The 24447-nt window shown below is 44.4% G+C and overlaps 1 protein-coding gene across 1 annotated transcript in view; it reads right to left on the bottom strand.

Annotated features, from left to right (window-relative positions):
• LOC116979725 (long-chain-fatty-acid--CoA ligase ACSBG2-like) overlaps nt 1-24447 on the bottom strand; it is a 164467-nt gene that overhangs the window by 63322 nt on the left and 76698 nt on the right. Inside the window, exons 7-8 of the mRNA XM_033031464.1 lie at nt 11504-11584; nt 9448-9597 (exon numbers count right to left, since the gene is read on the bottom strand). Of these exons, the coding sequence (XP_032887355.1) occupies nt 9448-9597; nt 11504-11584 (231 nt within the window). The remainder of the gene's footprint in view (nt 1-9447; nt 9598-11503; nt 11585-24447) is intronic.

The following is a 24447-nucleotide window of genomic DNA, read 5'->3' on the forward strand; positions in this document are numbered from 1 at the left end:
TGGTGTCCCCAAGGGAGGGAGGGATTTAAAGGAGGATGTCAAGAAAGGCTAGGATGAGGTAGGGTTTTGAATACTAGCCCCATGTTTTAATTAGATGATAAAGGCAGATTTGGAAGTTGTACCCTTAGAAAGTTTTTGATGATGTGGATGATTTGTTGGTTTGTTCCACAAGTGAGAAGCAATGTAAGAGAGAGAGAGAGAGAGATATTGTAAGTCTAAAAAAAATATATATATTTCAGAATGTAGGACAGAGGATGATGACCTTGGGAAAGGCAGGATATAGTTCAGACTAGATTGGAAAATATGTTGAAATTGTGACGTCATTAAGAAAGATAATGAAGGAAGAAGGACAAACAAGCCTAAATAATGTTTTACAGTTAGAACTTTTGAATGATGGAGACAAAAAGGTTTTGTTTGTGAATGTTTATTGTTAAAAGGGATCATAATAGCAAGTATGTAGGGTTTGAAATGGTGTATAAGGATGAATTAGACTTTAAGGTAATTAAATTAGAAGCCTGTAACCTTGCTTAGCTCAGTTGGCAGAAATTAAGGCTTTAAGAGAAGTATGTGACATGAGGGAAAGTGAGAAAGATGAAGTTTATACCGACTAAGCATATGATTATGAAGTTTGTCATATGTTTAGAGCAGTAGGGAAATAGAAAGGCTTTGAGAAAAGCAACGGAGACCAAAAGTTAGCAGTAAAGTTAGGCCTGATAAGAGCAATATTGAAGTCAGGGGCACTAGCTGTCATTAAATGTCAAGCACATAAGAAGGTAAATTAAAGTGCAGACGAAGCAGCCAGAACAGGATGATAAGTTGTTGTTACGTCTAGGGTAAGTCTGAATAGATTAAGGTATGAACACTGTCGTGTCGTTTATGATGAATAAGGTAATTAAGAGGTTTGGTAGACCTACAGAAATCAGTTTTGACAACAAATTGTTTTCATTTAGGGAGTAGTCAAGTTGGCGCTACAGGCCCTTAGAGTAAAACACAGATTTGGGTGTGTAACACCTGCAGTCACAGGCATGGTGGAAAGAATAAATGGAACATTGAAGGTTAATATAAATAAGATTTGTGTAATTACAAAGTTGAATTGGATCGATGCCCTGCCATTGACACTGAAGAGATGTTGCATGCAAACTAACCGAATAACCCACATAACACCACATGAGATGTTTATTGGCCGACCTATGTAAGTGGCACAATGGAGAGGTCCTTACAAGGGACCGAGTTTGGAACAATTAGAGATAGAATTTAAGAAGTATATGCAACAGTTAATTATGATATACAAGTCTATTTATGAACAGGTAAAGTAAAAGCTGTTAGAGGTGGACCAGGAGGAAGGACCCTTTAAACCTGAAGACAAGGTGTATGTATGAGTTTTCCAAACCACCGACCGATGTTCAGGTAGAAGGTTGATATACCTGGTACCATTTCAATCATTACATGAGGGCTGTCCCGCAGGTACGAATAGATAATAGCCCTGAGGTAAGTGAACAGGAGGACAAAGATGTGAGAAAAGAGTAGAGTTTTAACAAGAACGTTGTTTGACATCAGTGGTGGGCAAAATGGAAAGGATACTTAAGATAATATATATAAGAATTTGGATAAATAGGGTAGGATTAGGAAGAATTAGCATGGATTTGTGATTAGAAGGTCATGTTTGACTAATCTTGAATTTTTTGAAAAGGTTATTAGGGAAATTGATGAGGGTAAAGTGGTGGATGTTGTCTAGATGAACTTCAGTAAGGCCATTGACAAGGTTCAATAAGGAAATAAGGTTGGTTAAGAAGGTTTAGTAAGGAGTAGCAAGATGGATTAAAAAGTGGCTGTATGGGAGATGCCAGAGAGTAATGGTGGATGGATGTTTGTCAGGTTGGAGGTCAGTGACTAGAGGGGTACCTCAGAGATGTGTGTTGGGTCCACTGTTGTTTGTCATGTGAATCAATAATCTGGATGTTGGTGTGGTAAAATGGATTAATAAGTATGTAGATTCAGATTCAGATTCAGATTCAGATTCAATTTTAATTGTCATTGTCAGTGTACAGTACAGAGACAACGAAATGCATTTAGCATCTCCCTGGAAGAGCGACATAGCAAATGATTTAAATAAATAATAATAAGTGATAATAAGTGTCCGGGGGGTGGGGGGGTGATTGGCAGTCACCGAGGTACGTTGTTGAGTAGAGTGACAGCCGCCGGGAAGAAGCTGTTCCTGGACCTGCTGGTTCGGCAACGGAGAGACCTGTAGCGCCTCCCGGATGGTAGGAGGGTAAACAGTCCATGGTTGGGGTGAGAGCAGTCCTTGGCGATGCTGAGCGCCCTCCGCAGACAACGCTTGCTTTGGACAGACTCAATGGAGGGGAGCGAGGAACCGGTGATGCGTTGGGCAATTTTCACCACCCTCTGCAATGCCTTCCGGTCGGAGACAGAGCAGTTGCCATACCATACTGTGATGCAGTTGGTAAGGATGCTCTCGATGGTGCAGCGGTAGAAGTTCACCAGGATCTGAGGAGACAGATGGACCTTCTTCAGTCTCCTCAGGAAGAAGAGACGCTGGTGAGCCTTCTTGATCAGAGTTGAGGTATTGTGGGTCCAAGAGAGGTCATCGGAGATGTTGACTCCCAGGAACCTGAAGCTAGAAACACGTTCCACCTCCGTCCCGTTAATGTGGATGGGGGTGTGCGTGCCGCCCCTGGACTTCCTGAAGTCTACAATGAGCTCCTTGGTCTTCTTGGAGTTAAGGGCCAGGTTGTTGTCAGCGCACCATGCTGCTAAGTGCTGGACCACCTCCCTGTAGGCCGACTCATCGTTGTTGCTGATGAGGCCAATCACCGTTGTATCATCTGCATACTTGATGATGGTGTTAGTACCATGTACAGGTGTGCAGTCATAGGTGAAGAGGGAGTAGAGGAGGGGGCTCAGCACACAGCCCTGTGGAACGCCGGTGTTCAGGGTGAGGGTTGAAGAGGTGTGCTTGTCTAACCTAACAGACTGGGGTCTGTTGGTTAGAAAGTCAAGTATCCAGTTGCAGAGGGAGGGGTCGATGCCCAGGTTACCGAGTTTGGTGATCAGTTTTGATGGTATAATGGTGTTGAATGCTGAGCTGTAATCGATGAACAGCATTCTTACGTAAGTGTCTCTGTTGTCGAGGTGGGAGAGGGCGGAGTGAAGTGCCGTTGAGATGGCATCCTCCGTACTCCTGTTCTTGCGGTAGGCAAACTGATAGGGATCCAGTGTGGGGGGTAGGCAGCTTTTGAGGTGTGCCAGGACCAGCCTCTCGAAGCTGATACTAAGATAGGCGGTGTTGTGAATAATGAAGTAGGTTTTAAAAGTCTACAGAGAGATTTAGGTCATTTGGAAGAGTGGGCTGAAACATGACAGATGGGTTTAATGTTGATAAGTGTGAGGTGATACATCTTGGAAGGACAAATCAAAATTGGACGTACATGGTAAATTGTTGTGAATTGAGGAATGAAGTTGAACAGAGGGATCTAGGAATAACTGTGCATAGTTCCCTGAAGGTGGAATCTCATGTGGATACGGTGGTAAAGAAAGATGTTGGTGTGTTGGCCTTTATAAATCAGAGGATTGTATAGAAGTTGGGTTGTAATGTTAAAATTGTACAAGGTATTGGTGAGGTCAATTGTGGAGTATGGTGTATAATTTTGGTAGGCAAATTATAGGACAAATGTCAACAAAATAGAGAGAGTACAGAGGAGATTAACTAGAATGTTGACTGGGTTTCAGCAACTAAGATACAGAGAAAGGTTGAACAAGTTAGGTCTTTATTCTTTGGAGAGGAAGAAGGTTAAGGGGGAATTGATAGAGGTCTTTAAAATGATGAGAGGGATAGACAGAGTTGACGTAGATAAGGTTTTTCTGTTGAGAGTAGGGAAGATTGAAACAAGAGGACATGATTTGAGAATTAAGGGACAGAAGTTTAGGGGTAACATGAAGAGAAACTTCTTTACTGAGAGAGTGGCAGCTGTGTGGAATGAGCTTCCAGTGGAAGTGGTGGAGGTAGGTTCGATTTTATCATTTAAAAATAAATTGGATAGGTATATGGACAGGAAAGGAATGGAGGGTTATGGTCTGAGGGCAGGTAGATGGGACTAGGTGGGAGTAAGTGTTCGGCAAGGACTAGAAGGGCCAAGGTGGCCTGTTTCATTGCTGTCATTATTATATGGTTAAGATAATGTGAAGTTTTTTTAGAGACATTAGTGACTATAAACTTGGTGTAAATAAGGTCAGAATAAGGGAGTGTTTGTGTACTTTTTGGGGAGCACTGTTGTACCTTTATCCGTAATAATACTAGCCCGGAGGGGTCTTTCACTAAAGCCATGGATAAGTTAAAAACCTAAGGAGTAAGGTTAAACGAAACGCAGGGTTAAGACATCAATTGTGTGGGTGGCTGGAGAGGATGTTGGGGGGTTTGGGGAGAATGGCTGATTCAAAATTGGTCTGACCATTGGGGTCGTACGACTTGCAGTGGCAATAATGTTGTGCTGTGTTTTCCCCTGTATTATGTCCCTCCTGGTGAAAGATACTGTGAAACAACTGCCAATGATAACGGGTGCAGACGAATCCGGCCCTAAAGGAAAATGGACCTGGGTGATAGAATACTACTACGATGAAGAAGAACTGTTAGGAAAATGTTAAATGTAACCTGTAAGGGAAGCTGGGTCTTTTTTCCTGCCTCACGTAATGGGGGTGGGTTTTTGGCCCAGTTTCTCAAGGAGCCAGAGAAAGAACATTACACAGCATTACGTAAAATTAATTAAACGAGCCTGCATTTTAGGGCTATATGAGTGATTAGACCTGGGGAATGTGCGTGTAGTTTTCTTTGTCTTTTGAGGCTTTTTAAAGTCTCAGAGAAGGAAGTTATATAGAAGTTATATAGACTGTATATAGAAGAAACACGTTACTTCTTAAATCTTACCAATATGTTTAAAAACATTCAGTAAAGCTCGCAGATGTCAGCTTTTTTGTGTGCTCAAAAACATGTTATTGCTTAGTTTATTTTTGCTTTAGTCTAGAACATTATGGTAACTCAGAGATTGGAGATAAAAGACAAGGACAGTACGAGGTTAAAGTTAGTAAAAACATGAGTGCTAAGCAGCCAAAGATAAGAACTGAAATTACAATAAAACGCTGCATGAAAGGATGGATCAGTGAACATTTTGGAGAGTGGCCGAGCTGTACTACCTCTGAATGTTCCAGGCCCAGATTTGTGCAAATTAAAGGCTTCTCATCTTCTTGAAGGATTCTCCGTGTCTGTGTCATTTATATCTTTAATTTGAGTCATGTAAACCACGACACTGTCTCTAACAGTGTTATTTTTGTTTCTCAGTCTCATAATGGCTCCTTTGACTTTCATTGGCACAACCTTGGTCCTCATGTTGATAAACAGCAATAAAAGTTTCCAAAGGTGATGGAAAGACTGGAGGAAAGACTAGGTGCTGAGAGCTCTTATACTTGCATTAAGGAGGCAATTAAACACACCTGAGCAATTACAAACGCCTGTGAAGTCATGTGTCCCAAACATTATGGTACCCTGAAATGGGGGACTATGTATAAACACAGCTTATAAACCGTCTGCTTTACACAAGGTGTTTGTACAATGGGAAAGCTGAGGAATTAAAAAGCTGGGAGACCGTTACGAGATGGGGACCTTCCTCTCGTTTCAAGAATTACAGTTGAAATATCATCTGAAAGGTAGTCATTACTTCAGATACCTTCAAATACGAGACTATGTGAAAATATACGCGCAAGATTGTCATTCCATGGGTCCAGATGTACTAGATGAATGCATGAATAGAAAGGCGGATTTAAATAAGTTAATATCGTATTTCTATAATACCTTTTAAAATCTACATATCCCATCGTCGGAAATAATTAGGCGAGCTTGGGAAGACGGATTGGGTTTAACAATTTCAAAGGATAGTTGGGAGGAAAGTCTTCTATATATACACTACTGTTCTCTTAATGTCAGGCACTCACTAATACAATTTAAAATACTGCATAGACTCTATTATTCAAAGTCTAAATTGAACAAGATCTTCCCAAATGTCTCGCCTATCTGTGATAAATGTCTCCTCCAAGAAGCAACCATAACCCATTCTTTTGTTTCCTATACGAAATTACAAAACTTCTGGAGGGGAATTTTTGATATCTTTTCCAAAATACTTAAAACTAAATTGGATCCCAACATAAAATTGATCACACTAGGTACATCAGAGGCCTGTTCTGAGCTAACGATATTTCAAAGACGTTTCTTTAACTATGGCCTGATAACGGTGAAAAAATTAATATTTACATTTTGGAAACAGACAACAGTCCCTACAGTGAAGATGTGGATCACCAACATGTCCAAGACACTACATTTGGAAAATATTAGGCTTGTCTTGGCGGAAAAAACAGATCAATTTCTCAAGACATGGAAACCCTTCACCCAATTCTTACATCAGTAGCATGGTGCAACACAAATTTAAATTTAAATCCGACGCTGGGTTGGGTGAGGTGGGTGGGGGGGACGAGGGGCAAGGTATATCTCCACCTTTCTCTTTCTTTTTTCTTATTTCTATATCTTTCTGCCACACTACTTTGGCAGTTTAGGGGTCTTTCTTTCGTTCTTTTTCGATCTATCCTTTCACTTTCTACTTTTTTCCTTTCTTGTTTTCTTTTTCTTTTCTTTTTTCATTTTCATAGTTTAGGTTATAAGGTTAAAAATGAAGCTGTACAATAATTGTATAATTTTAGATGCCGAATGTTTTATCTCTGTACAATTACTTCTAATTTTAAAAATAAATAAATAGAAATAAACACAGCTTATATAAACATAGTGAAACCAAAATGTATAAAAATGGCCTTTATTAAAATCTGACAATGTGCACTTGAAACACATGAGATTTTTTCCTATTACAAATCTCAAATTGTGGCATGCAGAAGCAAATAAATAAATGATGGGCCTTTGTCCCAAACATTATGGAGGGCACTTTATGCTGATATGTTTACAATCGGAGAGCTATCCAACAAATCAGTCTTGCACAGAGTCATAGTTTCTATCCAACTCCTTAGCTTCTTCCATCACCATCCCTGAATGACAGCAGAGTGATGTGTAATCAAAAGGAAGAGACTCAGCAAGTCAGCGTTGAATCATAACTTGGGGTCTTGCTCCACCACTTCCCCTCACCTCTCTCTACCATCTACTTCCCCTTCTCTCCAACCAGACTGAAGAAAGTCCGGAAATTCAAAGTCATCTTTCCATTTCCCTCCACAGACCCGCCAAGTTTCTCTAACAATTTGTTTTTTACTCTATGGGGTCTCATGTCATCAAGTGTGCAAAGAATTCCCCTGCCCTCCTTGGCTAATGAAACAGTAATCATATTAGCACAAAGGCCCATCTATACATCAACTCCATACCTAGTCTGCCCTAAATATGGTTTTGGCACCACAACTGTATGGTTGGCTCAACTCTACAACTGCAGTTTGAAATGGATCAGCAAAGTACTCAGCTCAGGAGCTTTTAAGAGTGTGCAGTAAATGCTGATCTTGTGAACAAATTAAACACAAGCTCCTAAAAACTGAAGACGACTTGGACGCCCTGAACGTAGCAGGCACACAAGAGGTTGGGGAGGGGAACCTAGACTTCCAATGGCAAGCATAATTCAGTCATAAGGTCCCGACAGACTTGTCTAAATCCTGAAGAACATAGCTGACAACCTGGACCTATAGCAGGCTGTGATAAAACCAACAAGGAGGTAAACCAACGTCACTTCATCCTCCATCCTCAAACGAGGCATCACACATACAGCTGTTCAATAAAATACTGAACTGGGTGATCAGGGGGTGAAATTCAGGGGGTGCACTCAGGGGGTGAAATTCCTTCATCGATTAAGGACATCCTCTATTTGTGGTTTAGTTTTTGTTGAGAAATACAGCGCGGAAACAGGCCCTTCGGCCCACCGAGTCCACGCCGACCAGTAATCCCCGCTCATTAACACTATCCTACACACATTAGGGACAATTTACAATTTTACCAAGCCAATTAGCCTGTACCTCTTTGGACTGTGGGAGGAAACCGAAGCTCCTGGAGAAAACCCATGCAGGTCAAGGGGAGAATGTACAAACTCCATACAGACAGTTGCAGTAGTCAGGATCGAACCCGGGTCTCTTGTGCAATAAGGCAGCAATTCTACCGCCCTGTTATGTCCCACCACACCATGGCCAATGTGTGTAAAATCCACAGGACATACTGCAACAATTCAGCAAAGCTCCATTGAGCTCATCGACTGAGCCACAACATCTAGCACATCATAGACTCAGAATTGTACAACACAGAAATGCCCATCGGTCTACCTCACCAATTCCAACCACAATGCTTTTCTATGCAAATTTCAATTACCTGCATGATCCGTGTCAGTCATTCTCATTCCTCCCCAAATGACTTTTAAATGTTGTAATTATGTCTGCCTCCACCACCCCTTTTTAGTGAGCTAGAGATTTGCATCCCACAAAGGTGTCCAAACTTTGCTGCTTGAATGTCTTGTTGGGTCAGAAGATAAGACACGGTTGCTGGCGTATTGATGCTCAGCAGTGAATCATGCCTATTTGATGCAACTTAGACAAACTTCTGAGCGCACAAGAGATCTGTGAGAACGCAGTGATAACTTTTACCCACGGGGGACAACACCTAGACAGAATGAGGCAACTATATTCCTCAAGATAAATATTTGCCTTAAATGATCACCTTTGAACACTGCCATTTGCCCCTCCCACCTTCACCCAACACTACCGTTCCAATGCACCAATAGTACCATTCTTTATAGTACCATTCTGTACAGTCACGGACATAAAATAATGCAAATCCAAGCCACTTTGAGAAAATTAGTTGAAAAATATTTCCGTGAATTTGTTTAAATATTTGTGGTGAATTATAATTTGAATATTCTAATCTCACTCCCAGCAAAACCGTTCCCCAGAGTATGAGCATTTTTTAATTTATTGGGCTCGTAATTTTTCCAAGTCATAGAGTCATCCTTGCTCATGCCGACCACGATGCCAATCTACACTATTCCCATCTACCCGCATTTGGCCCATATCCCTCTAAATCATTCTTATCCCTGTGCCTGTCCAAATGTCTTTTAAATATTGTTATAGTACCTGCTTCAACTATATCCTCTTGCAGCTTGTTCCATATACCCAACACCCTCTGGTTTCATGCAAGGTTCTGACAAAACAATTATAATTATCCATTTTATGGTTTGTTTCCTCCGAACAAGATAGTAAATAAATACTCACATGGGCACATACCAAAAGTTCAATAATACATAAGCAAAATCTTTTAACAAACATCACTGGGTAATTAATGAAATAAGTATTTTTGTATCAAATAATGAATTCTCTCAACTATTAAAGTGCAAATTAAGGTTGATGAAAACTCACATTGTCGTGGCTAAGCATTGCTCCTTTTGGGGTTCCTGTAGTTCCAGATGTGTAGATTAATGTACAACAATGATTAGACTTCTGACCATTAATAAGTTCAGCCAGCTCTGCATCACTGATAGAATGCCCAAGTTTCAGGAATTGTTTCCACTTAGTAAAGATTAAAAGAAAATTATTATGCATTTTCTCCAAGATGTTCACATGACATTTAATCTATACTATTACTAAAAATCTCATCTTGACCACTTCCGGACTGCATTGTATTTAAAATTGCGCAAAAACGCTACCCTATATCGCTAGGATTACTCGCCACCTTACTCACCGTTCTCCTCTGCTCCAAGCGTATCAAATTTTATTCCAATCCATGGAAGATTACAATAGTCATGATTTAAAAAAATCGTGAGATCAGCAGATGTTTTCTCGCCTGTCAGTCACCATGAAGATAACGCCCCTTCCGGCACCTGCTATTAATTTTTGCTGTTAATCATCAGGCGTGGCGAGGAGAATAAAACCCCAGAGGCGGGGCTGAGTCCACAAGCCATGTGAAGGATAACGACCACTGAAGCGACCAGCGCCCGCTGTGAGTCCCCATCGCACCCCCAACCCCATCCCCTCTGGTCCCCCTCACTGGCTCCTGCCCCCCTCCCTTGTAATACCGCACACTCCCCAAGGCTCTTCCCCCATCTTTTCTCCAAGCTTTCTGTAGACCTGGTGAAACAGCTGAAGTTCCCACAGCACACTGCCACAACCACCCTTAGGCCAGACATCCTCCTGGTCTCAGAGGCGATCAAAAACAACTGACAGTGCCATGGGAGGACCATCTGGAGGAGGCCCATGATAGGAAGATGACCAAGTACGAAGAGCTGGTCATAGACTGCCGCAAGCAGGGCTGGAAGGTAAGGCATATGCTCATCGAGGTTGGCTGCAGAGGTTTTGCAGGGCAATCGCTCTACAAAGCCTTGAATGCACTGGGCATCAACGGAGTGGCAAGGAGAAGGGCCATCAAGAACACCACAGAGGCAGCGGAGAAGGCCTCTTGATGGCTCTGAATCAGGAGAGAAGGTCCATGGGGAGGAGCGAATGCCACCTGAACACAAGTCGTGGTCTGATTAACCACGGCTGGGTTGCCTGGGTGAGGGTGTCTGATGTTGAAAGACCCGAAACACCCAATGACCACAGGTTACATCACTGATGATGTGTTCAGGAGCATCAATACATGTATTTGTATCAACCCCCTGCCCACAAACCCCTCCCTCCCACACACCCCTCCCCCACACAACCCTACCCCCACACACCCCTCCCTTCCACACACCCCTCACAACCATCCCCCTGCCCTCATACACCCTGAGCTCTCTCTCCTCCCCCTCTGCGTCTTTACAGCAGCTCTGGATGGCCCGACTCGGCCCGGCCCGACCCAGCCCAGCCAGCCCCGAGTCAGAGATGGCGTCGTTGTCGCCAAACAGAAAGCGGAGACTCCCGGCAGAGGAGAACTACCAGCGAAGCGACCAGCGCCCACTGTGAGTCCCCATTGCACCCGCAACCCCTTCCCCTCTGGTCCCCATAATACCGCACTCTCCCCCCCCCATGGCTCTTGCCCCGTCTTTTCTCCGAGCCCTCTCCCCCCTGCCCTTACAACCCCCCCACACCCCTCCCCACCACATCCCAACCACCTCCCACACATCCCTCCCCCCCACACCCCAACCCCCCACAACCCCTCTTCCCACATATAACCCCTCCCACACAACCCTCCCCCCCACAACCCCTGCCCACACACACCCCTCCCCAAACCACCCTCTCCCACATCCCTCCTCCTCTCCCCCTCGCAAACCCCTCCAGCTCACATACACATTTCCTCTCCCACCCCACAACGACCCCCCCCCCCCCCACCACACACCCCCCATGGTGACTGGGACCCAACAGGTCCCACTTAGTCTAGCAGATTTTTAATGTCAAACACAAATTACGATAAATGCACAGTAATCAATTGAATTTAACAGCTCAAACGTTTACATGGCAAAGTAATAGCTTTAAGAATCAATAATGCAAGCACTCTTACCGTAAAAATGCCTGAATGCTCTGTTTCCAATGCATCTTTATACTGAACAATTGCTTTCAGGTGAGACAACCTTTTTCTAATCTAAACAATGAAACAAAATAATTTCACATATTCATTTAGAATTTAACAATGTATGGAGCAAGCCAAGTGCATTCAATTTATCAAGCTGACAATAATTAACATGGACATCCATTGTATCATATATTTCCTATAAACAATACCAAAGTCTTCATGCATATAATACTTGAGCATAAAGGGAGAGAAGTTGGAAAAACAGATGGATGGATGGATGGTTTGTTCCTGATTGAAAATGGGGGAAGGCGGCAGGCAGTAGGTGACTTGCAGAACTACTTATTCTAATTGGGAAGGGGAGAAGGGCAAAAAAAATGATAGTTCAATGGAATCTAAAATTCAGTCAGATTTACAAGGCAAGCAATGTCTCAGAAGGCAAGGCTTAAATTTCCTATCCCAACCCACAGTAATTTGAAGGTTCAGGGGAAATAATTTCTATTTACAGAACAAATAAATATACAAGAGAGGAGAAACAGAATTGGAGCAAAGGTCTCAGGTACTGGAAATCTGAAACAAAAACAGAAAACGGCAGAAACATCCAGCAGCTCAGGAGAAAGAAACAGAGTGGATGTTTCCGGTTATTGAACCATCATCCGTACTAAAAAGGTGAGAAAAGCAGCATGTTTTACGTAGCGCAAAGATAGTGAGATGGGAAGAAAGGAAGGACGTCTACGATAGATTGCAGACAAAGGTTGTCATGGTTACAATTTCTCTTCAAGACAGAAGAGAAAGGCAACAAAGGAATGAACTGAATCCAAAATATTCAACTATGCCTGTTGAGGGAGCAGAAAAAGCTAATCACTTGAATACCAAGTCCCTTGGTCATTGACACAAAATGCTGGAGTAACTCATCGGGACAGGCAGCATCTCTGGAGAGAAGGAATGGGTGACATTTTGGGTCAAGACCCTTCTTCGGACTCGACCCAAAATGTCACCCATTCCTTCTCTCCATTGATGCTGCCTCTCCAGTTGAGTTACTCCAGAGTTTTGTGTCTATCTTCAGTTTAAACCAGCATCTGCAGTTCCTTCCCACACCCTTGGTCATGAAACATGCCTAGAGAAAAGATGCAATGCTCTTCCATGAGCTTGCATTGGGCATCATGGGGCAGGTGGCCAAAGATAGATCAGAGAGGAAATGAAGCAGAACTAAAGTGATAGATGACTGCAAGCCAAACCCATACCCAATCTGTGTTTGGTTTCTCCCATATAGGGTAAACCACATCCAGAGTACAATAAATTGGAAGTAGTGCCACTAAATTGTTGCTTCATCTGGGTAGGAATGTTTTGATCTATGAATGGTGGGAAGGAATGGTGGGAAGGAAAGAAGTAAGAAGGCAAGTGTGGCCCCTCCAGTAGTTGCATGGGAAATTAGTGGGTGGTGGAGATGGAGGGCTGAATTAGGAGTTGCTGGGACAACTTTTCAGAATACTGAGAAATGAGACCATACGACATAGGAATAGAATTAGGCCATTCAGCCCATCGAGTCTGCTCCACCATTTGATCTTTTTTCCCTCTCAACCCCATTTTCCTGTCTTCTCCCTTGTAACCGTTTTTGTATGCAATTTGATATTTAAAAAGGCACTGCTATGTAAAGTCTCATCGTGAGAGCAGTTATAACATAAACACTGAAGTCATAGAGTGATACAGTGTGGAAACAGGCCCTTCTGTCCAACTTGCCCACACGGCCAACATGTCCCAGCTACACTAATCCACCCTGCCAGCATTTGGTCCATATCCCTCCAAACCTGTCCTATCCATGTACCTGTCTAACTGTTTCTTAAATGTTGGGATATTCAAGAATGGAACTCGGAGAATGGAATGTCATCCTTACAGAAAGCTAGATAGAGGAAGTGTTATCGGAGTAGCTGTGGAATTCTGAGGACTTACAATAGGTATTGGTCGCTACTGCATCCCCAGGATGAAGATACAGTTCTCAAGACACGGATGAAAACATGCAAAATGGAAATTAGCAGCAAAGGTAGTCAAAAATGAATTCTGCACATGTGCAGGAAGCAACACCATTATGGTCATCTATATAATTAAAACTCTGATCTTGACCACTTCCTGTTGCACTGCATATTGATTTTAGAAAATATGCTGCCACTTACAGCTGTAATTTTTGGCCAACCTACTCAGAGAGTCCCCCTCCGCTTCGCAGGACAAGACTTATTAATGTTTTAAAAGTGTTGAGATTCTCTCTCCTGCCAATCATGCCATGAAGGCCATGCCCCTTCTGGTGGGAGGGGGGGGGGGGGGGGGCTATTAAACCCGGAAGTGTGGAGGTGTCTCAGTTCTGTCTGAGCTGTGAATAATACTGATCACATGTCTACTAAACTGTGAGTGGTTTTACTGACCTGTCAGTGCCCTTAATGTGGTTTGAAAATGTAGTATGAAAATGCAAAAGGTGGTTTGGTTTGAAAATGCAAAAGGTTTGGTTTGAAAATGCAAAAGGTGGTTTGGTTTGAAAATGCAAATGGTGGTTTGGTTTGAAAATGCAAAAGGTGGTTTGGTTTGGAAATGCAAAAGGCGGTTTGCTTTGAAAATGCAAATGGCGGTTTGCTTTGAAAATGCAAATGGCGGCTTTTTTGAAAATGCAAAAGGCGGCTTGCTTTGAAAATGCAAAAGGCGGCTTGCTTTGAAAATGCAAAAGGCGGCTTGCTTTGAAAATGCAAAAGGCGGCTTGCTTTGAAAATGAAAAAGGTGGCTTGCTTTGAAAATGCAAAAGGCGGCTTGCTTTGAAAATGAAAAAGGTGGCTTGCTTTGAAAATGCAAAAGGCGGCTTGCTTTGAAAATGCAAAGGCAAGTGTGGTCACTTTGAAAATGCATACGCAAGTGATTAAAAGTCAAATCTTGACCACTTCCTGTTTGCACTGTATATTGATTTTAGAACAATCGCTACCATTTACGGCTGTGATTTTTGGCCATCTTACTCAGAGTCCCCTCCAGCTGTCAGGGCCAGAGGATTTTTCCCATCGATGAAAAATAAAATGTTGAGATTCTCTCTCCTGTCAATCATGATATGAAGGCCACGCCCCTTCCGGTGGGAGCGGGAGGGACTATAATACCCAGAAGTGTGGCGTACCGCAGTCGCTGCAAGATGGGGGGGGAGGTCACGACTCAGTCTGAGCTGTGAATAAACTGAACTGAACACATGTTTACTAAACTGTGAGTGTGGTTTTATGTGCTTATATGTGGTTTATTTGGAACTGTGTTTGGAGGATATATATGTTTTTATGTGCCTTTTGACTATGCTTTTTAACTGTGCTAATTGAAAAGTGTGCCTTTTGACTGTGCCGCTAATTGAAAAGTGTGCCTTTTGACTGTGCCGCTAATTGAAAAGTGTGCCTTTGACTGTGCCGCTAATTGAAAGGTGTGCCTTTTGACTGTGCCGTTAATTGAAAAGTGTGCCTTTTGACTGTGCCACTCTAATTGAAAAGTGTGCCTTTTGACTGTGCCACTCTAATTGAAAAGTGTGCCTTTTGACTGTGCCACTGCCCGCACCCTGCTTGGAGTGCTGTGTGGTTGGACTTGCTACCTGCACTCTGCTTGGAGTGCTGTGAGGTTGGATTTGCTGCCTGCACTCCGCTTGCTGTGAGGTTGGACTTGTTGATTGCACTCTGCTTGGAGTGCTGTGATGTTGGACTTGCAATGTTTTAAGACTCATTCACATTTTAAACTTTAATAAATCCTTTTTCCACTTGCCATGTCTGCGCGTTCTTCATCACAATGGGTACCTAATAGGCAGGAATGGCTGCGCTGTCAGAGAGCCACTAAGAGTGCATGGGGGGGGGGGGGGGAGGTTGAGGGGAGATGGACTGAATGCGTGGGGGGGACGGGAATGGCAAGGAGCAGAGTTGGGGGGTGAACAGAGGAGGGGTAACTGAGTGAACTGCTACCACACCAGCTGTAAGTGACTGAAGGGCCAGCCCACCATCCATGACATAGTGAACTGCCAGCCCACCAGCCATGACTCACTGAACTGTAAGTCCAAGAATCCATTCAGTCCACAATGTCCATACTAGCCCTCTGGAAACCATTCCCTTCAGCCCACAACACCCATACTAGCGCTCCAGAGATCCACCCAAGGATAGACTTTCCTCCTTCATTGCTGTGATCTGTAAAAAAAGATGAAAACTTCTAAAATTGATTACCCTCTCCCCCTTCTCTCTCAGAGTCTGTCACCTGTTTTCAGCAGAATTTCTGGCAGTTTCTGAGCTGCCAGCCTGCCAGGCCTGAGTGACTGAGCATCGATGCCTCAGTGACTGTGCTGCCAGCCCAATAATCCATTCAGCCCACAATTTCCATACTAGCCCTCTGGAAACCAGTCCCTTCGGTCCACAAACCCATGTTAGCGCTCCAGAAAGCCCCCCCCCCAACTGGCCAGCAATATTGGAATTGGAGGGGAGGTGGAATATTGCGTTGGGGGACCAGCCCTCCTGTGTGAAGCTGGGACCCAACGGGTCCCACTTAGTCTAGTCAGAGTTATAGAAATCTGATGGAGGGGACCTGAAAGGGACTGATACAAGGACCATTTCACATATCCGATAAAGAGTTATGCAACAGATTGGGTCCACGCACATACCTATAGCCACACTATAGACCTGGAGTTGAAGAAGTTGTTCAGAGCAAAACTGAATTCACACAGGTGTAAGAATGTTGGTGGAAGAGAGCTGGTTAGACTCCTGTATAGGGAAGAAGTGAATAGCTCTCAGACCATCCTAAGACAGGAAGAAGATTTAGAGGGATTGAGTCCATTGTAAAGATGAACAGGTTGGAACCAGGGCATCAAGGGGAGGGATGGGTCCAAGGAAGGAAGAAAGAATTGGATGATAGTAGGAGGTAGACAAAAGTGCCGGAGAAACTCAGCGGGTGCGGCAGCATCTATGGAGCGAAGGAAATAGGCAACGTTTCGGACCCTTCTTCAGATAGTAGGAAATGTTTCAGAGACAAGAACATGCTTGATACAAGGTTCCGCATGGTAGGCTGCTCTAGAAGGTTAGATCGCATAGGATCCAAGTAGAGATAGCTGAATGGATAGCAAATTGGCTCCATGGAAGGGAGCAGAGGGTGATGGTGGAAGGTTGCTTCTCAGACTGGAGGCCTGTGACTAGTGGTGTACCTCAGGGTTCGGTGCTGTGCCCGTTACTGTTTGTCATCCACATCAATGATTTGGATGAGAACATACAGTGCAAGATTAGCAAGTTTGCTGATGATACAAAAGCGAATGGTTTTGCAGATAGTGAAGATGGTTGTGAAAGATTGCAGCAAGATCTGGATCAATTGGCCAGGTGGGCTGAGGAATGGTTGATGGAATTTAATACAGAGAAGTGTGAGGCATTGCATTTTGGGATGACTAAGAAGGGTAGGACCTACAGTAAATGGTAGTCCTCTGGGTAGTGGTGTAGAGCAGAGGGATCTAGGAGTGCAGGTGCATGGTTCCTTTAAGGTCGAGTCGCAGGTAGATAAGGTGGTCAAAAAGGCTTTTGGCACATTGGTCTTCATCAGTCAGAGTATTGAGTATACAAGTTAGGAGGTCATGTTGCAGTTGTATAAGACATTGGTGAGACCGCATTTAGAATATTGTATTCAGTTCTGGGCACCATGTTAAAGGGAAGATATTGTCAAGCTTGAAAGGGTTCAGAAAAGATTTACAAGGATGTTGCCAGGACTAGAGGGTGTGAACTATAGGGAGAGGTTGATTAGGCTCTATTCTATGAGATGCTGTGAGAATGCAGGGGGACTTGGGCAGGTTGGGTGAGTGGGCAAATGCATGGCAGATGCAGTTTAATGTGGATAAATGTGGAGTTATCCACTTTGGTAGCAAAAACAGGAAGGCAGATTATTATCTAAATGGTGTCAAATTGGGAAAAGGGAAGTACAACGGGATCTGGGGGTTCTTGTTCATCAGTCAATGAAAGTAGGTATGCAGGTACAGCAGGCAGTGAAGAAAGTGATGGCCTTCATAACAAGAGAAGTTGAGTATAGTAGCAAAGAGGTCCTTCTGCAGTTGTATAGGGCCCTAGTGAGACCACACCTGGAGTATTGTGTGCAGTTTTGGTGTCTAAATTTGAGGAAGGACATTCTTGCTATTAAGGGAGTGCAGCGTAGGTTCACAAGGTTAATTCCCGGGCTGTCATAGGCTGAGAGAATGGAGCGGCTGGGCTTGTACACTCTGGAATTCAAAAGGATGAGAGGGAATCTTATTGAAACATAAGATTATTAAGGGTTTGGACGCTAGAGGCAGGAAACTTGTTCCCGAAGTTGGGGGAGTCCAGAACCAGGAACCACAGCTTAAGAATAAGGGGTAAGCCATTTAGAACGGAGATGAGAAAACACTTTTTCACACAGAGATTTGTGAGTCTGGAATGTTCTGCCTCAGTGAGCGGCGGAGGCCGGTTCTCTGGATACGGTCAAGTGAGTCAAAAGACAATAGACAATAGGATAGCTTGATAGGGCTCTTAAAGATGGCGGGATATGGCGAGAAGGCAGGAACGGGGGGGGGTTACAGATTGTGGAAAATCACATTGAATGGCGGTGCTGGCTCGAAGGGCCGAATGGCCTACTCCTGCACCTATTGTCTATTGTCTATTCCTCGGAACACAGGAGGATGAAAGGTGATCTTATAGAGGTGTATAAAATCATGAGGGGAATATATCGGGGAGATTCACAGAGTCTCTTGCCCAGAGTAGGGGAATCGAGGACCATAGGACATAGGTTCAAGGTGAAGGGGAAAAGATTTAATAGGAATCCGAGGAGTAACCTTTTCACACAAAGGGTGGTAGGTATATGGAACAAGCTGCCAGAGGAGATACTGTAGTTGAGGCTGGGACTATCCCATCGTTTAAGAAAAAGTTAAGACAGGTACATGGATAGGGCAGGTTTGGAGGGATCTGAACCAAGCGTGGGATAGTAGTACTAGTATAGCTAGGACATTGTTTGTCGGTGTGGGCAAGTTGGGCCAAAGGGCCTGTTTCCACACTGTTTGACTCTATGACTCAATGCTGAAAAAGTTGGTCCACCTGGAGAGAAATACAAAAGTTCAGTTCAGTTTTAGTTAATTCACACATGTACTGAGGTCCAGTGAAAAGCTTTTTGTTGCATCCGAACCAGTCAGCAGAAAGACAATATATGATTACAATCAATCCATTTACAGTGCATGAATACATGCTAAATGAATAACGTTTAGGCATGATGACAAAGGCATGCTCACAAAAGGCATGATGACAAAGACTACTAGGCACAGGCGGAAAACTTCAACAATAAAATAAGTGGTCAGGATTTGCATTGACATACTGGCGTGAGCAGTTGAGTGCTTGACGGGCTACTTGCAGATGACGGAGACCAGATTGTAATAGGAGTTGGAAGATGGCAACTGCACCAAAAAATATCAAACTTTACAAATTTTACTGATGCTAGCTGGGAAGTCTTCTGGAAACATTATTGAGTTTTTCGCTCATTGCTAACATGGGTTTGTGGACCGAAGGGACTGGTTTCCAGAGGGCTAGTATGGAAATTGTGGGCTGAATGGATTATTGGGCTGACAGCACAGTCACTGAGGCATCGATGCTCAGTCACTCAGGCCTGGCAGGCTGGCAGCTCAGAAACTGCCAGAAATTCTGCTGAAAACAGGTGACAGACTCTGAAAGAGAAGGGGGAGAGGGTAATCATGCCTTCCCTTTAGACAATAGACAATAGGTGCAGGAGTAGGCCATTTGGCCCTTCGAGCCAGCACCGCCATTCAATGTGATCATGGCTGATCATCCACAATCTTCCTGCCTTCTCCCCATATCTCCTGACTCCGCTATTTTTAAGAGCCCTATCTAGCTGTCTCTTGAAAGCATCTAGAGAACCTGCCTCCACCGCCCTCTGAGGCAGAGAATTCCACAGACTCACCACTCTCTGCGAGAAAAAGTGTTTCCTCGCCTCCGTTCTAAATGGCTTACTCCTTATTCTTAAACAGTGGCCCCTGGTTCTGGACTCCCCCAACATCGGGAACATGTTTCCTGCCTCTAGCGTGTCCAAGCCCTTAACATAGAAACATAGAAAATAGTTGCAGGAGTAGGCCATTCGGCCCTTCGAGCCTGCACCGCCATTCAATATGATCATGGTTGATCATCCAACTCAGTATCCTGTACCTGCCTTCTCTCCATACCCCCTGATCCCTTTAGCCACAAGGGCCACATCTAACTCCCTCTTAAATATAGCCAATGAACTGGCCTCAACTACCTTCTGTGGCGGAGAATTCCAGAGATTCACCACTCTCTGTGTGAAAAATGTTTTCCTCATCTCGATTCTGAAAGATTTCCCCCTTATCCTTAAACTGTGACCCCTTGTTCTGGACTTCCCCAACATCGGGAACAATCTTCCTGCATCTAGCCTGTCCAACCCCTTAAGAATTTTGTAAGTTTCTATAAGATCCCCCATTCAATCTTCTAAATTCTAGCGAGTACAAGCCGAGTCTATCCAGTCTTTCTTCATATGAAAGTCCTGACATCCCAGGAATCAGTCTGGTGAACCTTCTCTGTACTCCCTCTATAGCAAGAATGTCTTTCCTCAGATTAGGAGACCAAAACTGTACGCAATACTCCAGGTGTGGTCTCACCAAGACCCTGTACAACTGCATTAGAACCTCCCTGCTCCTATACTCAAATCCTTTGCTATGAATGCTAACATACCATTCGCTTTCTTCACTGCCTGCTGCACCTGCATGCCTACTTTTAATGACTGGTGTACCATGACACCCAGGTCTCGTTGCATCTCCCCTTTTCCTAATCGGCCACCATTCAGATAATAGTCTACTTTCCTGTTTTTGCCACCAAAGTGGATAACCTCACATTATCCACATTATACTGCATCTGCCATGCATTTGCCCACTCACCCAGCCTATCCAAGTCACCTTGCAGCCTCCTAGCATCCTCCTCATAGCTAACACTGCCCCCCAGCTTCGTGTCATCCGCAAACTTGGAGATGTTGCATTCAATTCCCTTGTCCAAATCATTAATATATATTGTTAATAGCTGGGGTCCCAGCACTGAGCCTTGCAGTACCGCACTAGTCACTGCCTGCCATTGTGAAAAGGACCCGTTTATTCCTACTCTTTGCTTCCTGTCTGCCAGCCAGTTCTCTATCCACATCAATACTGAACCCCCAATACCGTGTGCTAACAATCTTATATGTTTCAATAAGATCCCCTCTCATTCTTCTAAACTCCAGAGTGTACAAGCCCAGCTGCTCCATTCTCTCAGCATATGACAGTCCCGCCATCCCGGGAATTAACCTTGTAAACCTACGTTGCACTCCCTCAATAGCAAGAATGTCCTTCCTCAAATTAGGGGATCAAAAATCACACATAATACTCCAGGTGTGGTCTCACTGGGGCTCCGTACAACTGCAGAAGGAGTTCTTTGCTCCTATTATCGATTCCTCTTGTTATAAAGGCCGACATGCCATTCGCTTTCTTCACTGCCTGCTGTACCTGCTTACTTTCATGGACTGATGTACAAGGACCCCCAGATCCCGTTGTACTTCCCCTTTTCCCAACTTGACGCCATTTAGATAGTAATCTGCCTTCCTGTTTTTAAGGCTTATTTTACAACTTTTGACAACTTTTAATAAGCCTTTGAGGCATGGCAGCTGATCCTTTGACTATTCTCACCTAACTGACCATCCAACTGTCTTGCTTTCTCAACCCATCTAGAGCCTTTTACTGTACATGCTTGATTAAATCCTTCAATCTTCCATTGTTTCTGTAGCATCATCCACCTGAACACAACCCAGACTTGCACTGGCACACAATAGACTATTTGGTCCATTAGAGCCATAATGACTATCAGAGGAGAATGCCTTCCTTAAGGGCCTGTCCCATTTACGCGACTTTTCAGCAAACTGTCTGCAACCTTCATGCTCGGGGGCACTCGCCTGAAAAACCGCGAGCTGGATCGACCGTCTGCGCTGAACACACACACACACACACACACACACACACACACACACACACCGCAAAGGCGGGCCAGGGAAAGCGGGGGAGCGCTGTCTGAAATTCACACGGTGCAAAGCCAAGGTGATACCCACAATCTTTAACAGGAAAGTTAAAGATGGCTGGCTGAGTGCACAGTAAGTCCTTTAAAAGAGCGGGGGGAGGGGAGAGAAGGGGGGGAGAGAAGGGGGGGGAGAGAAGGGGGGGAGAGAAGGGGGGGAGACACTTTTAAGAAGCCAGACAACTTTTAATAAGCCAGAGATTCACAGCTGTGAAGTTTAGCAGGCATGTAACATTACCGGTCGGTTTTCCTTGGTTCTGATAACTCGTGCTTACGTATTTTTCCCCTCAATGAGCCAATTAAAATGCCCAGTCAGCAAAGAAGATTACCTATGGCTACCTCGACTACCTACAACAACCCCACTACCACTGCACTACGAGTTCAAAACTATCGATTTTCTCCATGCTGACCCATTTTTGCTCGCAGAAAAATTTTCAGCTTGTTGAAAATTTTTCCTCAACCAAACTGAGGCCGCGAGTAGTAACCACTATGCGTGAAATCCTCTCGACCATGAAGGAATCTTACCAGTGACCACCTACGACCATGTGTCGACCATGCTGCGAACTTGTGGCGAGCGCTAACTCTCCTAAACCCGCAAATAAGGTTGCCATAGTGGGACAGGCCCTTTAGAGATTTCTCAGTATTTCTCATTCCCACTGAAACAAATTGTCTCACACATCTGCCCATCAATTCCTCTTTGATTCCTTTTGGTATTAACCTACACCAAGGGATAATTTACAGTTCATAATTATTATATCTACATTAACGTTACTTTCCGGCACTTAGTTGAAGTCTTCAGTACCATGGCATTTCAAGTACTCATCTAAATAAGTTTTAAACATTGTGGGAATAACCTGCCTCCAGCAATCCAATGAGGCAGTGAATTCCAGATTTCAACCATTCTCGGTATGATAACAAATTTCTCTGCAAATAAAGGGCCTCTAAAGGGCCTGTCCCACTTGGGCGTCATTTACGCGACATCATTTGCGCGCCATCATTTACGCGACATCATTCACACGTTACGACGCACGACAGAATCAGAATCAGATTTTATTCGCCATATATGTTTTGCAACATACGAGGAATTTCACTGGCCAGGTCAGTCATACAATTAAAAGCAACAGATTCAATGAACATCCACCACAGTGACTCCTACACATTCCTCACTGTGATGGAAGGCGAAATAAAGTTTGTCTCTTCCTTTGTTCTTCCTTTGTCGGGGGCTTCGAGCCCTCCGTTGACAAGACGGTCTTAACTTAACGTGGACGACAGATGGCAATGGGCTAAGTGTTCGGCTGGCAACCGGAAGGTAGCTGGTTCGAATCCCGCTTGGAGTGCATACTGTCGTTGTGTCCTTGGGCAAGACACTTCACCCACCTTTGCCTGTGTGTGTCCTTGGGCAAGACACTTCACCCACCTTTGCCTGTCTGTGTGAATGTAATTGTGTGAAGCACTTTGGGGTCAATGCAAGTTGACTAAAAATGTACTATATAAATAAAGAAATTTAATTTAATTTTAATTTAACTCCCATAGCTGGCGGCGTTCGGGCCCTCCGCGTCGAGGCGTTCAGCTCCTGCATCGGGGGATTGTCAGCTCCCCCGCGCCGGGCGATCGAACCTCGCGTCGGGGCTGGACGAACCTTCTGCGGCGTTGGAGCTCCCGACTAGCCTCTCCCAAGACTGCGAGCCCTTGTTGGTTAGTCCACGGTGGTCGCAGTGGGAGCGATCCCAGGCAAGGGATCCGCTCCGATGGTAAGTCCGCGCCACGCGGTGGGGCGCACGACAGTCCAGGGTGGCTCCCAGCTCTAGCGATGGTAGGCTGCAGAGCCCGGAGAATGCGATCCGAAAAATGATCACATCTCCGGGAAGGTAAGGACTTGAAAAAAAAGTTTCCCCTGATCCCCTCCCTGCGCCCCCCACATTAAACAAACTAAAGAACATAAAAACAAACTTTAAACAGACGCTAAAAATAACAAAAAGTTGAAAAAACGTAGACTGCCGGCTGGGTTAGCCATCTCCCCGGCACCCTGGTCGTCTGATGCACATGATGCACGCATGGTGCGCATTACGCGCACATGGTGCGTGGTGACGTGGGCAGTGACGCACAGTTGCACGCGACGCCCCAGGATTTTGGGATTCACAAAATCTTCGCACGCCACCTGCGTGACGCGCCAATGACGCCCAAGTGGGACAGGCCCTTTAATCTATAGTTACCTCCGCTCAGGGAACCGGTTTATCGTTATCTATTCTATCTATTACTCCTACAAAAAATGGTGTATTCCTTCATCAAGTCCCACCCTCAGCACTGCCAAGGAATGCAAACCAACCTTATCCATTTTCTCAACATGAAATCGCAGTCTTTTTCTGCACCCTCACCATTCAGCCATCTTAGTTTTTACATTCTCAGCCCTCGTAAACATTCTTAACCACCTTATTTATCGTTTCCCCTTCCTCTGTCTCTCAGTCTGAAGAAGGGTTCCGAGCCGAAACGTCACCTGGTGGCCGACTAGGAAAAGGGGAGATGCAGCGAGACCTGGGTGTCATGGTACACCAGTCATTGAAAGTGGGCATGCAGGTGCAGCAGGCAGTGAAGAAAGCGAATGGTATGTTAGCTTTCATAGCAAAAGGATTTGAGTATAGGAGCAGGGAGGTTCTACTGCAGTTGTACAGGGTCTTGGTGAGACCACACCTGGAGTATTGCGTACAGTTTTGGTCTCCAAATCTGAGGAAGGACATTATTGCCATAGAGGGAGTGCAGAGAAGGTTCACCAGACTGATTCCTGGGATGTCAGGACTGTCTTATGAAGAAAGACTGGATAGACTTGGTTTATACTCT

The sequence above is a fragment of the Amblyraja radiata genome, chromosome 1 (genome assembly GCF_010909765.2).
Source record: "Amblyraja radiata isolate CabotCenter1 chromosome 1, sAmbRad1.1.pri, whole genome shotgun sequence".
Classification (NCBI taxonomy): Eukaryota; Metazoa; Chordata; class Chondrichthyes; order Rajiformes; family Rajidae; genus Amblyraja; species Amblyraja radiata.